Raw genomic sequence first — 14,463 nt, 5'->3', positions numbered from 1 at the left:
TGGTCTCACCACATTAACACATCAGTTAAAAGAGCAGGCCAGAAGCTGGGAATACTGCGGCGAAAACTCACCTCCGGACTCCCCAAAGCCTGTCCACCATCTACAAGGCACAAGTCAGGAGTGTGATGGAATACTCCCCACCTGCCTGGATGGGTGCAACTCCAACAACACTCAAGTTTGACACCATCCAGGACAAAGCAGCCGCTTGATTGGCACCACATCCACAAGCATCTACTCCCTCCACCACTGACGCTCGGGAGCAGCGGTGTGTACTATCAGCAACACTGCAGAAATTCACCAAAGATCCACAGACAGCAACTTCCAAACCCATGGCCACTTCCATCTAGAAGGACAAGGACAGCAGATACATGGAAACACCACCACCTTAAATTTCCCGTCCAAGCCACTCATCATTCTAACTTGGGAATACATCGCTGTTCCTTCAGTGTCACAGGATCAAAAACCTGGAATTCCCTCCCGCATGGACTGCAGTGGATCAAGAAGGCAGCTCACCACCACCCTCTTGAGGGCAACTACAGACTGGCATTAAATGCTGGTCCAGCTGGCAACACCCACATCCCAGAAATGAATTTTTTAAAGTTGCTACATAAATAGAAGTTGCTGTTTTTGCTTAACATTTCCAATTGGCATTTCTTTACCCCCATGACATTATGGGATTGATGGCTACAAAGGACTCCAAAGATGTGCAGGCTAGATGGATTGGCCATGCTAAATTGTCCATTCAGGGATGTGTAAGTTAGGTGGGTTATAAGGGTCTGGATGGGATGCTCTGGGGATTGGTGTGGTCTTGTTGGGCTGAAGGGCCTGTTTCCACATTGTAGGGATCCTATGAAATGACAGGCACATGCTGATAGCATATCTCCTCTGCTCTGGCTCGTGACAGCAAAATACCCATGAATCCTTGTTGTGCCAGAATGAGATTACAGTTTAACAAAATAGCACACCTGATCAAACACTCTGGTATTTACAGACAGCATTAGACACAGTAGCAGTAGGTAATGAATGGTGGTGCTCTGACACTGGTCGGAAATCTCAATCCAGAATTGCTGTATTTGAATTTCCTGTGACTTAAATTATAAACCACGGCCGGTACCTAATGTTGGCAGCTAGCGTCTTGTCCTGAGACCAGGAAAAACTGTAACAGCCTTTGTTCAGTGCATTTGAGCAAATCCCACTGGTGTTAAGCTCCTATCAGGTTGACTTTCCTTGGCATCAAACACCCAGGGGTGGGCAGAAATGCCAGGACCCGAGAGCTGCAGCCCAAACATGAGCAGAGCTGCAATACTGCCAGCAGGAGCAGTGGTAGCACTCGATACTGCACCCAGAGAGTGCCTAAGGTGTGTTATCTCAGGCATAGGTGACTCCTCTCCATCAAGCACAGTCACTGAACAAGGTGTTGTTGAGACTGGTGGCGCACCCTCAGTGCTGATCCTCCAACACCGAGGCACTCCCTCAGCAGTATACCGCTCCTTCAACACTGACATCTCCGACAGTGCGGCACCCCCTCAGCACTGACCCTCCAACAATGCCCGTTCCTTCAGCACTGACCATCCAAAAGTGTGGCTCTCCCTCAGCACTGACCCTCCGACAGTGCAGCGCTCCCTCAGCACTGACCATCCAAAAGTGTGGCTCTCCCTCAGCACTGACCCTCCAACAATGCCCGTTCCCACAGCACTGACCATCCAAAAGTGTGGCTCTCCCTCAGCACTGACCCTCTGACAGTGCCCACTCCCTCAGCGCTGACCTTCTGACAGTCCCTACTCCCTCAGCGCTGACCCTCCGACAGTGCCCACTCCCTCAGCGCTGACCCTGTGACAGTGCCCACTCCGTCAGCGCTGACCCAGTGACAGTGCCCACTCCCTCAGCGCTGACCCTCTGACAGTGCCCACTCCCTCAGCGCTGACCCTGTGACAGTGCCCACTCCCACAGCGCTGACCCTCTGACAGTGCCCACTTCCTCAGCGCTGACCCTCTGACAGTGCCTACTCCCTCAGCGCTGACCGTCCGACAGTGCCCACTCTCTCAGCACTGACCCTGTGACAGTGCCCACTCCCTCAGCGCTGACCCTGTGACAGTGCCCACTCCCTCAGCGCTGACCCTGTGACAGTGCCCACTCCCTCAGCACTGACCCTCCGACAGTGACACTCTCTCAGCGCTGACCCTCCGACAGTGCCCACTCCCTCAGCACTGACCCTCCGACAGTGACACTCTCTCAGCGCTGACCCTCCGACAGTGCCCACTCCCTCAGCACTGACCCTGTGACAGTGCCCACTTCCTCAGCACTGACCCTCTGACAGTGCCCAATCCCTCAGCGCTGACCCTGTGACAGTGCCCACTCCCTCAGCACGGACCCTCCGACTGTGCCCACTCCCTCAGCACTGACCCTCTGACAGTGCCCACTCCCTCAGCACTGACCCTCCGACAGTGCCCACTCTCTCAGTGCTGACCCTCTGACAGTGCCCACTCCCTCAGCGCTGACCCTGTGACAGTGCCCACTTCCTCAGCACTGACCCTCTGACAGTGCCCACTCCCTCAGCGCTGACCCTGTGACAGTGCCCACTCCCTCAGCACTGACCCTCTGACAGTGCCCACTCCCTCAGCGCTGACCCTGTGACAGTGCCCACTCCCTCAGCACTGACCCTCCGACAGTGACACTCTCTCAGCGCTGACCCTCCGACAGTGCCCACTCCCTCAGCACTGACCCTGTGACAGTGCCCACTCCCTCAGCACTGACCCTCCGACAGTGCCCACTCTCTCAGTGCTGACCCTCTGACAGTGCCCACTCCCTCAGCGCTGACCCTGTGACAGTGCCCACTTCCTCAGCACTGACCCTCTGACAGTGCCCAATCCCTCAGCGCTGACCCTCCGACAGTGCCCACTCCCTCAGCACGGACCCTCCGACTGTGCCCACTCCCTCAGCACTGACCCTCTGACAGTGCCCACACCCTCAGCGCTGACCCTGTGACAGTGCCCACTCCCTCAGCACTGACCCTCCGACAGTGCCCACTCTCTCAGTGCTGACCCTCTGACAGTGCCCACTCCCTCAGCGCTGACCCTGTGACAGTGCCCACTTCCTCAGCACTGACCCTCTGACAGTGCCCAATCCCTCAGCGCTGACCCTCCGACAGTGCCCACTCCCTCAGCACGGACCCTCCGACTGTGCCCACTCCCTCAGCACTGACCCTCTGACAGTGCCCACACCCTCAGCGCTGACCCTGTGACAGTGCCCACTCCCTCAGCGCTGACCCTGTGACAGTGCCCACTCCCTCAGCTCTGACCCTCCGACAGTGACACTGTCTCAGCGCTGACCCTCCGACAGTGCCCACTCCCTTAGCACTGACCCTGCGACAGTGCCCACTCCCTCAGCACTGACCCTCTGACAGTGCCCACACCCTCAGCGCTGACCCTGTGACAGTGCCCACTCCCTCAGCGCTGACCCTGTGACAGTGCCCACTCCCTCAGCTCTGACCCTCCGACAGTGACACTGTCTCAGCGCTGACCCTCCAACAGTGCCCACTCCCTCAGCACTGACCCTGTGACAGTGCCCACTCCCTCAGCACTGACCCTCCGACAGTGCCCACTCTCTCAGTGCTGACCCTCTGACAGTGCCCACTCCCTCAGCGCTGACCCTGTGACAGTGCCCACTTCCTCAGCACTGACCCTCTGACAGTGCCCAATCCCTCAGCGCTGACCCTCCGCCAGTGCCTACTCCCTCAGCACGGACCATCCGACTGTGCCCACTCCCTCAGCACTGACCCTCTGACAGTGCCCACACCCTCAGCGCTGACCCTGTGACAGTGCCCACTCCCTCAGTGCTGACCCTGTGACAGTGCCCACTCCCTCAGCTCTGACCCTCCGACAGTGACACTCTCTCAGCGCTGACCCTCCGACAGTGCCCACTCCCTTAGCGCTGACCCTGTGACAGTGCCCACTCCCTCAGCGCTGACCCTGTGACAGTGCCCACTCCCTCAGCGCTGACCCTGCGACAGTGCCCACTCCCTCAGCACTGACCCTCCGACAGTGCCCATTCCCTCAGCACTGACCCTCCGACAGTGACACTCTCTCAGCGCTGACCCTCCGACAGTGCCCACTCCCTCAGCACTGACCCTCCGACAGTGCCCACTCTCTCAGCGCTGACCCTGTGACAGTGCCCACTTCCTCAGCGCTGACCCTCTGACAGTGCCCAATCCCTCAGCGCTGACCCTGTGACAGTGCCCACTTCCTCAGCACTGACCCTCTGACAGTGCCCAATCCCTCAGCGCTGACCCTCCGACAGTGACTACTCCCTCAGCACGGACCCTCCGACTGTGCCCACTCCCTCAGCACTGACCCTCTGCCAGTGCCCACACCCTCAGCGCTGACCCTGTGACAGTGCCCACTCCCTCAGTGCTGACCCTGTGACAGTGCCCACTCCCTCAGCTCTGACCCTCCGACAGTGACACTCTCTCAGCGCTGACCCTCCGACAGTGCCCACTCCCTTAGCGCTGACCCTGTGACAGTGCCCACTCCCTCAGCGCTGACCCTGTGACAGTGCCCACTCCCTCAGCGCTGACCCTGCGACAGTGCCCACTCCCTCAGCACTGACCCTCCGACAGTGCCCATTCCCTCAGCACTGACCCTCCGACAGTGACACTCTCTCAGCGCTGACCCTCCGACAGTGCCCACTCCCTCAGCACTGACCCTCCGACAGTGCCCACTCTCTCAGCGCTGACCCTGTGACAGTGCCCACTTCCTCAGCGCTGACCCTCTGACAGTGCCCAATCCCTCAGCGCTGACCCTGTGACAGTGCCCACTTCCTCAGCACTGACCCTCTGACAGTGCCCAATCCCTCAGCGCTGACCCTCCGACAGTGACTACTCCCTCAGCACGGACCCTCCGACTGTGCCCACTCCCTCAGCGCTGACCCTCTGACAGTGCCCACTCCCTCAGCGCTGACCCTCCGACAGTGCCCATTCCCTCAGCGCTGACCCTCTGACAGTGACACTCTCTCAGCGCTGACCCTCCGACAGTGCCCACTCCCTTAGCGCTGACCCTGTGACAGTGCCCACTCCCTCAGCGCTGACCCTGTGACAGTGCCCACTCCCTCAGCGCTGACCCTGCGACAGTGCCCACTCCCTCAGCACTGACCCTCCGACAGTGCCCATTCCCTCAGCACTGACCCTCCGACAGTGACACTCTCTCAGCGCTGACCCTCCGACAGTGCCCACTCCCTCAGCACTGACCCTCCGACAGTGCCCACTCTCTCAGCGCTGACCCTGTGACAGTGCCCACTTCCTCAGCGCTGACCCTCTGACAGTGCCCAATCCCTCAGCGCTGACCCTGTGACAGTGCCCACTTCCTCAGCACTGACCCTCTGACAGTGCCCAATCCCTCAGCGCTGACCCTCCGACAGTGACTACTCCCTCAGCACGGACCCTCCGACTGTGCCCACTCCCTCAGCGCTGACCCTCTGACAGTGCCCACTCCCTCAGCGCTGACCCTCCGACAGTGCCCATTCCCTCAGCGCTGACCCTCTGACAGTGACACTCTCTCAGCGCTGACCCTCCGACAGTGCCCACTCCCTCAGCATGGACCCTCCGACTGTGCCCACTCCCTCAACACTGACCCTCTGACAGTGCCCACACCCTCAGCGCTGACCCTGTGACAGTGCCCACTCCCTCAGCGCTGACCCTGTGACAGTGCCCACTCCCTCAGCTCTGACCCTCCGACAGTGACACTCTCTCAGCGCTGACCGTCCGACAGTGCCCACTCCCTTAGCACTGACCCTGCGACAGTGCCCACTCCCTCAGCACTGATCCTCCGACATTGTCCACTCCCTCAGCGCTGACCCTGTGACAGTGCCCACTCCCTCAGCGCTGACCCTGCGACAGTGCCCACTCCCTCAGCACTGACCCTCCGACAGTGCCCACTCCCTCAGCGCTGACCCTGCGACAGTGCCCACTCCCTCAGCGCTGACCCTCTGACAGTGCCCACTCCCTCAGCGCTGACCCTGTGACAGTGCCCACTCCCTCAGCGCTGACCCTCTGACAGTGCCCACTCCCTCAGCGCTGACCCTGTGACAGTGCCCACTCCCTCAGCGCTGATCCTCCGACAGTGCCCACTCCCTCAGCGCTGACCCTGTGACAGTGCCCGCTCCCTCAGCACTGACCCTCCGACAGTGCCCACTCCCTCAGCGCTGATCCTGCGACAGTGCCCACTCCCTCAGCGCTGACCCTGTGACAGTGCCCACTCCCTCAGCACTGACCCTCCGACAGTGCCCACTCCCTCAGCGCTGACCCTGTGACAGTGCCCACTCCCTCAGCACTGACCCTCCGACAGTGCCCACTCCCTCAGCGCTGACCCTGTGACAGTGCCCACTCCCTCAGCACTGACCCTCCGACAGTGCCCACTCCCTCAGCGCTGATCCTGCGACAGTGCCCACTCCCTCAGCGCTGACCCTGTGACAGTGCCCACTCCCTCAGCACTGACCCTCCGACAGTGCCCACTCCCTCAGCGCTGACCCTGTGACAGTGCCCACTCCCTCAGCACTGACCCTCCGACAGTGCCCACTCCCTCAGCGCTGACCCTGTGACAGTGCCCACTCCCTCAGCACTGACCCTCCAACAGTGCCCACTCCCTCAGCGCTGACCCTGTGACAGTGCCCACTCCCTCAGCACTGACCCTCCGACAGTGCCCACTCCCTCAGCGCTGATCCTGCGACAGTGCCCACTCCCTCAGCGCTGACCCTGTGACAGTGCCCACTCCCTCAGCACTGACCCTCCGACAGTGCCCACTCCCTCAGCGCTGACCCTGTGACAGTGCCCACTCCCTCAGCACTGACCCTCCGACAGTGCCCACTCCCTCAGCACTGACCCTCCGACAGTGCCCACTCCCTCAGCGCTGACCCTGTGACAGTGCGGCGCTCCCTCTTTAGTGTGGTCAGTCTGAGTTCTGTGGGAGGTGAGCTTTCCTTGGGCTTTGGGATTAATTCTGATACTACTCGGTCACACGGAGGCAGTGAAAAGCGGACAGGAGGCTGAGGGTGAATTGCCATAGGGGAGCTTGAGGACAGATAGCAGCTGGAAGGCTCTGAGGAACCAGAATGGTACTAAAGGAGCTGAGTGCGAGACGGCAGTGCCTGGGCTCCGAATCACACCCCTTCCCAGAAAATAACGGACAATGTCAGAAAATCCAAACCGGTGCAATCCTGTGTTACATTCCGGTTTACCACAATCTCAATGTCCAATTGTAAATTTTATCTTTTGCAGAAAAATGTAAATATTTAGCATTCTGGACTCCCCCAACACATGCGGATAATAATCGATCCATTCACGCCTACAGCTGGTTATAAATGCACCCCACCCTCACCTCACCAACAAAACATTTTCATGTCCGCTTAATCTGCGGGGAAATATGTCCACATCACCAAACCGCGCTGTTCTCTCCAGTGGAGCGAGTCCCGTAAAGCCAGCGCCTCTAGGCTGAGGCGCTGGTGTCAAACCTTCCGCCGTCCCTTCAGCAAAACTGTCACACGATCCTATCGCCCCTGCCCCATTCCATACCAAACCCCCCCCCCCCAACAGAAACAGGCGCAGTGTAACACCCACACGGTCTAACACCCACACACAGTCTAACACCCACACACAGTCTAACACCCACACAACGTAACACCCACACACAACGTAACACCCACACAGAGTCTAACACCCACACAGAGTCTAACACCCACACACAGACTGTAACACCCACAGTCATACAGACACACAAAGCGTGTCACCTACAGTCACTCACACACTGTCTAACACACACACACAGAAACAGGTGCACAGTGTAACACCCACACACAGTCTAACACCCACACACAGTCTAACACCCACACACACAGTCTAATACCCACACACACAGTCTAACACCCACACATAGTCTAACAGCCACACACAGTCTAACAGCCACATACAGTCTAACACCCACATACAGTCTAACACCCACACGGTCTAACACCCACACACACAGTCTAACACCCACATACAGTCTAACACCCACACGGTCTAACAGCCACACACACAGTCTAACACCCACATACAGTCGAACACCCACACGGTCTAACACCCACACACACAGTCTAACACCCACACACACAGTCTAACATCCACACGCAGTCTAACACACACACGCAGTCTAACACACACACATAGTCTAACACCAACACACCCAGTCTAACACCAACACACCCAGTCTAACACCAACACACATAGTCTAACACCCACACACACAGTCTAACACACACACAGTCTAACATGCACACACACAGTCTAACACTCACACAGTCTAACACTCACACAGAGTGTAACACCCACAGTCATACAGACACACAAAGCGTGTCACCTACAGTCACTCGCACACTGTCTAACACCCACACACGGTCTAACACCCACACACGGTCTAACAGCCATACACAGTCTGACACGCACACACAGTCTAATGCCCACACACAGTCTACCACTTACGCAGACTGTAACACCAACACACAGTGTAACACCCACAGTCATACAGACACACAAAGTGTCTCACCTACAGTCACTCACAGTCTAACACCCACACTCAAGGTGTAACACTCAAACATATGCACACACTCGTAACTCCCATAAAGTCTAAGGCCCACAGTCATAGACGGTTTAATACCTCCTGACACTCAGACACGCACACACACAAAGTGTAACACCCACAGTCACTCATTACACACAGTATAACACACCCACAGTCACTCATTACACACAGTGTAACACCCACAGTCACTCATTACACACAATATAACACACCCACAGTCACTCATTACACACAATGTAACACACCCACACTCATCAAACATGCAGCAAGTGATGGACACACAATGACTGTCACCGCAACAGTGATACAAGCACACAGTGTCAAAATACGTCACTAACACAGGCAGTCACAGTCACAGTCACAGAGGCATACAGTGACAGAATAACAGTCACACAAATGACACAGGTACAGTGACAGAATAAGTCAGACAATAACAGACAATGACACAGTCGGTGACAAAATAACAGTCACACAGTAACGCAGTGACATAATAGCATGCAGTGACAGTCACGTGCAATGACAAAACAACAGTGACAGGCACAGTGACAAAATAACAGTCACACACACTAACACAGGCAGTGACAGGTGAACACTGAGAAATACCTCAGTGACAGGCACAGTCGGTCACAGGTACATACAATGTAACAGCCGTGGACACAGTAACACTGTGTCCCTGTGTAGCACTCTGTAACACGGCGCTATGGCGGACTCACCGCCGCATGCGGTGAAATTTGTTGTTTTGTGCGAACGCTGCCGGGGCTCCACCTGGAATTCGCTGAAATGCTGGGAGACAGTGCCGCTGGGGCTAAGGTCAATGAATGAGGTGGACGCAGCGAAACCCGGTTTGGGGAAAAGCAGCCTCATGAAACCTACCGATTTCATACATAGGTCTCCTTTAAATACTGTTAACTGCGCAGGTTGGGCTGTGTGTGTGTGCGGGGGAGAAATGGAATAGAAACAAGATTTGGACCTTCCGATATTTTAAAACAGACATTGCAAAGGGGCAGAGACAGGCGTAAGGTTAAATCTGCTGAATTGATGTCAGTGATCTCGTCCTGCCTTTCCACATAATTCTCAGCCGATTTAGACCCGCTGTTTATCTAGTGACATGCAGCAAAGATTAGGGCAGGAATCCGGCTCTGAATGCAGCGGGTCTGGTGTTTTGTTTAATAAATAACAGATAACATTAAAACCTCCTTGCCTCTCTGGATTTGCTGTCTTGGCGTTTCGTTTTGGGTGGGCGGGGGGACGGTAAATCAACAACAAATCCAACGCCACTGGCACAGTTATAAATTATGGTCATTCAAGTAAAAATACATCTTATAACGGGAAAAGAAGACAGAAATAAATTGCGTGCATCGACTCACTTTCCGACGAAATTTTCCAGCACAGAGCTCTTGCCGGCGCTCTGTCCCCCCACTACCCCGATCTGGGGCAAGTCCAGATTGGCATTCTGTCCGATCTGAGCGAAAGCATCCTGCATCCGATTGACCAGGGGGATCAGTTCTTCCATCCCGCGGTTGCCCATGTTTGCTGAATGGCGATGAGCTGGGACCAGCCGCTACTATTACTGGATCTGAATGTGGGATAAAGAGCTGGGAGCCTAGTCTATAATATGCAAAAAGCTCCACATGGAGCAGCAAACCTCAGGCTGCAGGAGGGGAATTGCATTCGCAGGTTAAATGCTGTTTCTGCGCTCTTCCCCTTGCACCCAAAGCCGCACACTCTCAATTGGCTCCGCTCTATCGCACCGCTCTGCCTGCGCTATACAGCCAGCGATTTAAAGGGAACAAGAGGCACCACCACTGCGCAGGCGCTGCCACGGCCGGCCTGTCGGGATCTGTAGTCCACGACCCGCGGCGCCACCTTGTGGACGGACGGTCCCGGACTCCACCTCCCAGGGTGCACCGCGCGCCCTCTCATTCTCGTCCTCTTGTCACCCACCAGCGCAAGGCTGGGCTCCTCTTGTTACCAATTGCAAAGGGTGGCAGCGAACCCCTGTCCGGGATTTTTTTGTTGCAATCCTCGCCTGGCGTCTTCCCCAAATCATTCAGATAAAAATAGGTTGGAATTAATTGCACAAGAAGAGTGGGGGCCCTTCTCCTGGCCATTGCTGCAGAGGCGCAAGGATTGCAATGCAGACTTGGAACATGCAGTCATTCCTCGCAGATTGCATTCTGCGTCTCACCGAAAACCACCAGAGCGTTGCATGTACCAATTTTTGGAAAATAGTTACATGTAGGGTAATAGGATCTTGGAGTGCGCTTGCGGTACCCCCGCTTCTAACCTAAAAGGCCTGGCTTCGAGTCGCACTTGCTCCTCAGTTGTATCATATTTGGGGTCTCTTGTGGCGCAGTGCTGGTGTCGCTTCTCGGGCCAGGCCACCTGGGTTGAAGTCCCACCTGCTCCTGCTGCAGAGGCACGTATTAATATTTCTTGAGCAGGATGGTTAGAAAATGTTAATTGCTATTAAAGGGGAATGGGAATCATTGAGGTATCTTTTTCACTTAGAAACAAAATACTGCGCATAAAGCGAAGAACTGCAGATGCTGAAAACCTGAAGCAAAAGCAGAAAGTGCTGGAGAAACTCTGCAGGTCTGGCAGCGTCTGTGGAGAGAAAACAGAGTCAGCATTTCAAGTCCAGCATGAATCTCCTTCAGAACAAAATCTTTTAGACATGAAACAGTAACTCTGTTCTTTTCTCCGCAGTCACTGTCGGACCTGCTGAGCTTCTGCAATGCTTTCCATTCCAATGCCTTCCATGATTCTTTTCAAACAAAATTGATTATGGGATTTGAAGCTGCTGTCATTTGTTGCGCAATGCTAATCGCTAAGGTTCTGGTAAGCTGCCTTCCCGAGCCATTCCAGTCCATGTAGATACATCCATAATACTGTTAGGGAAGGAGTACTGGCCATTTCCATAGGCTAGAACTCTCCCCCTACAGACAGAGTTTGCTAAAGATTTACTCACCTCACACGACTGCAGTGGTTCAAGAAGGCAGCTCACCTCCACCTTCTAAAGGGCAGTTAGGACTTAGTAATAAATGCTGGCCTAGTCCATGATTTTGAGAGTGACACAGAAGGAAAGGCAACATATTTCCAAGTCAGGATGGTGAAGTTTTGGAAGGGACTTTGCAGAGGTTGCTGTTCCCGTATATCTGCTGTCCTTTGTAGGTGGTAGAGGTCATAGATTTGGAAGATGGTATCAAAAGATCCTTGGTGAGTTTCTGCATTGTGATGGTACGCCGCGTTGCCAGCGTGTGTCAGTGGTGAAGGGAATGAATTTTGAAAGAGTTGGATGAGGAGCCCATCATGCAGGTTACTTCATCCTGGATGGGTTTCTTGTGTGTTCTTGGAGTTGCACTCATCTGGGCAAGTGGGGAGTATGTCATTACCCTCCTCATTTAGAGATTACACAGTGTAGAGCTGGAGGAACACAGCAGGCTAGGCAGCATCAGAGGAGCAGGAAAGCTGACGTTTCGGTTCGGGAGCCTTCTTCACAAATCATTTTTGATGAATGGTCCCAACCCAAAACTTCAACTTTCCTGCTTCTCTGATGCTGCCTGGCCTGCATTGTTCCTCCAGCTGCACGCTGTGTTACCTCTGACTCCAGCATTGGCAGTTCCTACTAACCCTCCTGATTTGGTTGTGTCTTATAGATGCTAAAGCCTGTGGAGTCAGGAAGTGAGTTACTTGCTGCAGGATTGTCAGCCTCTGACCTTCTGCTGTAGACGCAGTATTGCCTGGCTGGTCCAGTTCATCCATTTTAATGCCATTCAATGTCTAAAGAGATGGTTGCGGAGAATCTAACCTTTTTTTTGCTTGAAGATATTGATTGTCTGGTGCAAGTGTTACTTGGCACTTGTCAACACAAGCTGGAATGGTGTGAGGATATGCTAGGAAGAATAGAAGCATAGATTACTTTCTAAATGGGGAAAGGCTTCAGAAATCTCAAACACATTGAGACTTAGGAGTCCTTGCTCAGAATTCTCTTAAGGCTAACATGCAGCTTCTGTTGGCAGTTAGGAAGACAATTGCAATGTTAGCATTCATTTCAAGAGGCTAGAATACACTGCTGAAACTGTATAATGCTTTGGTCAGACCACATTTGGAATATTGTAAGCAGTTTTGCCTCTATACCTATGAAAGAATGTATTGTCCTTGGAGGGGGTCCAGAAGAGGTTCACAAGAATGATCCCAGGTATGAAGGCCTTGTCATATGAGGATCAGTTGAGGACTCTGGGTCTATACCATCTGGGCAAAAGATGAAGGGGGTATCTTGTTGAAATTTACAGAATGCAGACAGGTGTAGATAGAGTGGATATGGAGAAGATATTTCCACTGGTAGGAGTGACTCAGACTGAAATGAGGAGGAATTTCTTCAGCCAGAAGGTCATGAATCTGTGGAGAAATTCATTGTTGCAGAAGGCTGTGGAGGCCAAGCTATTGAGTGTATTTAAGACAGAGGTAGATAAGTTCTTGATTAATAAGAGGATCAAGGGTTTTGGGAGAGAAGGCAGGAGAATGGGCTGAGAAACTGATTGAATGGTGGAGCAGCCTCAATGGGCTGAATGGTGTAATTTTGCTGTTATTTTGGATGATCTTATGAAATTTATGTTCCAGCTTTTATTCTAGATAATTAAAGGCATATTTTCCCTGGAAGAACATTATTAAATTGGAGAGGGTTCAGAAAAGATTTACCAGGAATGCCAAGACTGGAAGTTTTGAGTTATAAGCCTAGGTTGGATATGTTGGGACTTTGTTCATTTGTGCATAAGAGGTTGCGAGGTGACCTGTTAGAGGTTTATAAAATCGTGAGAGGCAAAGATAAGGTGAATACAAACATCTTCTTCCTAGAGTGGGGGAGTTCCAAACTAGGGGGTATGTTTTAAGATGAGAGGAGAAAGATATAAAAGGGACCCCAGGGGCAATTTTTCACACAGATGGTGGTTTGGGGCGGCACGCTGACTCAGTGGTTAGCACGGCTGCCTCACAGCACCGCGGACCCAGATTTGATTCCACCCTCGGGTGACTGTGTGGAGTTTGCAAAGTCTCCCTGTGTCTGCGTGGGTTTCCTTCGGGGCCTCAGGTTTCCTCCCACAGGCCAAAGTTGTGCAGATTAGATGGACTGACCATGCTAAAATTGACCAGAGTGTCCAGGGATGTACAGTCGAGGTGGGTTAGCCGTAGGAAATGCAGGTTCACAGGAATAGGGTAGGGGTAGTAGAGGGTCAGTGTGGACTGAATGGGCTGCGTCCATGCTGTAGGGATTCTATGAATGAACTGCCAGAGTAAGGGGTAGATGCAGGCACAATTATAACATTTAAAGGACAGGTACATGAATAGGAAAGGTTTAGAGGGACATGGGCCAAACGCAGGTGACTGGGACTGGTTTAGTTTGAGAAACTTGGACAGCATGGACAAGTTGGGCTGAAGAGTCCATTGCTGTGCTGTATGACTCTATGATCAGGACCAGAGACCTCTTTACAGCAAAAGGTATGGCAAATGTTGCGATGTGGCACTTGTACTGTCTTTAATTAAACTGAATGAAAGGGTCTGGATCAGAAAACTGATTAGTGGGCTGTGTGTTTGGATGTCAGTGTGTGTCAAATCACTTGTACTGTGCTATCCATGTTACCAACATGTATCATTGTTGCAGGGCTCTTGTAGTTCAGCGGCATTGTCCCTGGGCCAGGTTAAGTCCTAACTGCTCCACAGGTGTCTAATAACATCTCAGAATAGGTTGATCAGAAAATGTTAATATTATTCCCTCATTGTCATTAGGCTAAAACCCTGGAACTTTCTACATTACAGAATACTCACCACAGACACTGCAAAAGGTTAGGAAGGCATATCA

The 14,463-nt window shown here is 53.6% G+C and overlaps 1 protein-coding gene across 8 annotated transcripts in view; it reads right to left on the bottom strand.

Moving 5' to 3' along the window:
* LOC125465332 (dynamin-1) overlaps positions 1–10,944 on the bottom strand; it is a 284,914-nt gene extending 273,970 nt beyond the window's left edge. For 3 of the 8 annotated variants that reach the window (XM_059638370.1, XM_048558669.2, XM_059638375.1), the window contains exon 1: positions 9,974–10,943. In XM_059638370.1, the coding sequence (XP_059494353.1) occupies positions 9,974–10,134 (161 nt within the window). In that variant the 5' untranslated portion in view covers positions 10,135–10,943. Of the gene's footprint in view, positions 1–9,973 lie in introns of all 8 variants that reach the window. The other 5 variants (XM_059638372.1, XM_059638371.1, XM_048558667.2 and 2 more) reach the window with 4 other exon arrangements.
* Positions 10,945–14,463: the final 3,519 nt, after the last annotated feature.

The sequence above is a fragment of the Stegostoma tigrinum genome, chromosome 29 (assembly GCF_030684315.1).
Source record: "Stegostoma tigrinum isolate sSteTig4 chromosome 29, sSteTig4.hap1, whole genome shotgun sequence".
NCBI classification, from domain to species: Eukaryota; Metazoa; Chordata; class Chondrichthyes; order Orectolobiformes; family Stegostomatidae; genus Stegostoma; species Stegostoma tigrinum.
The sequence above is the reverse complement of the archived record's forward strand: the minus strand, read 5'-3'. Positions and strand labels throughout refer to the sequence as shown.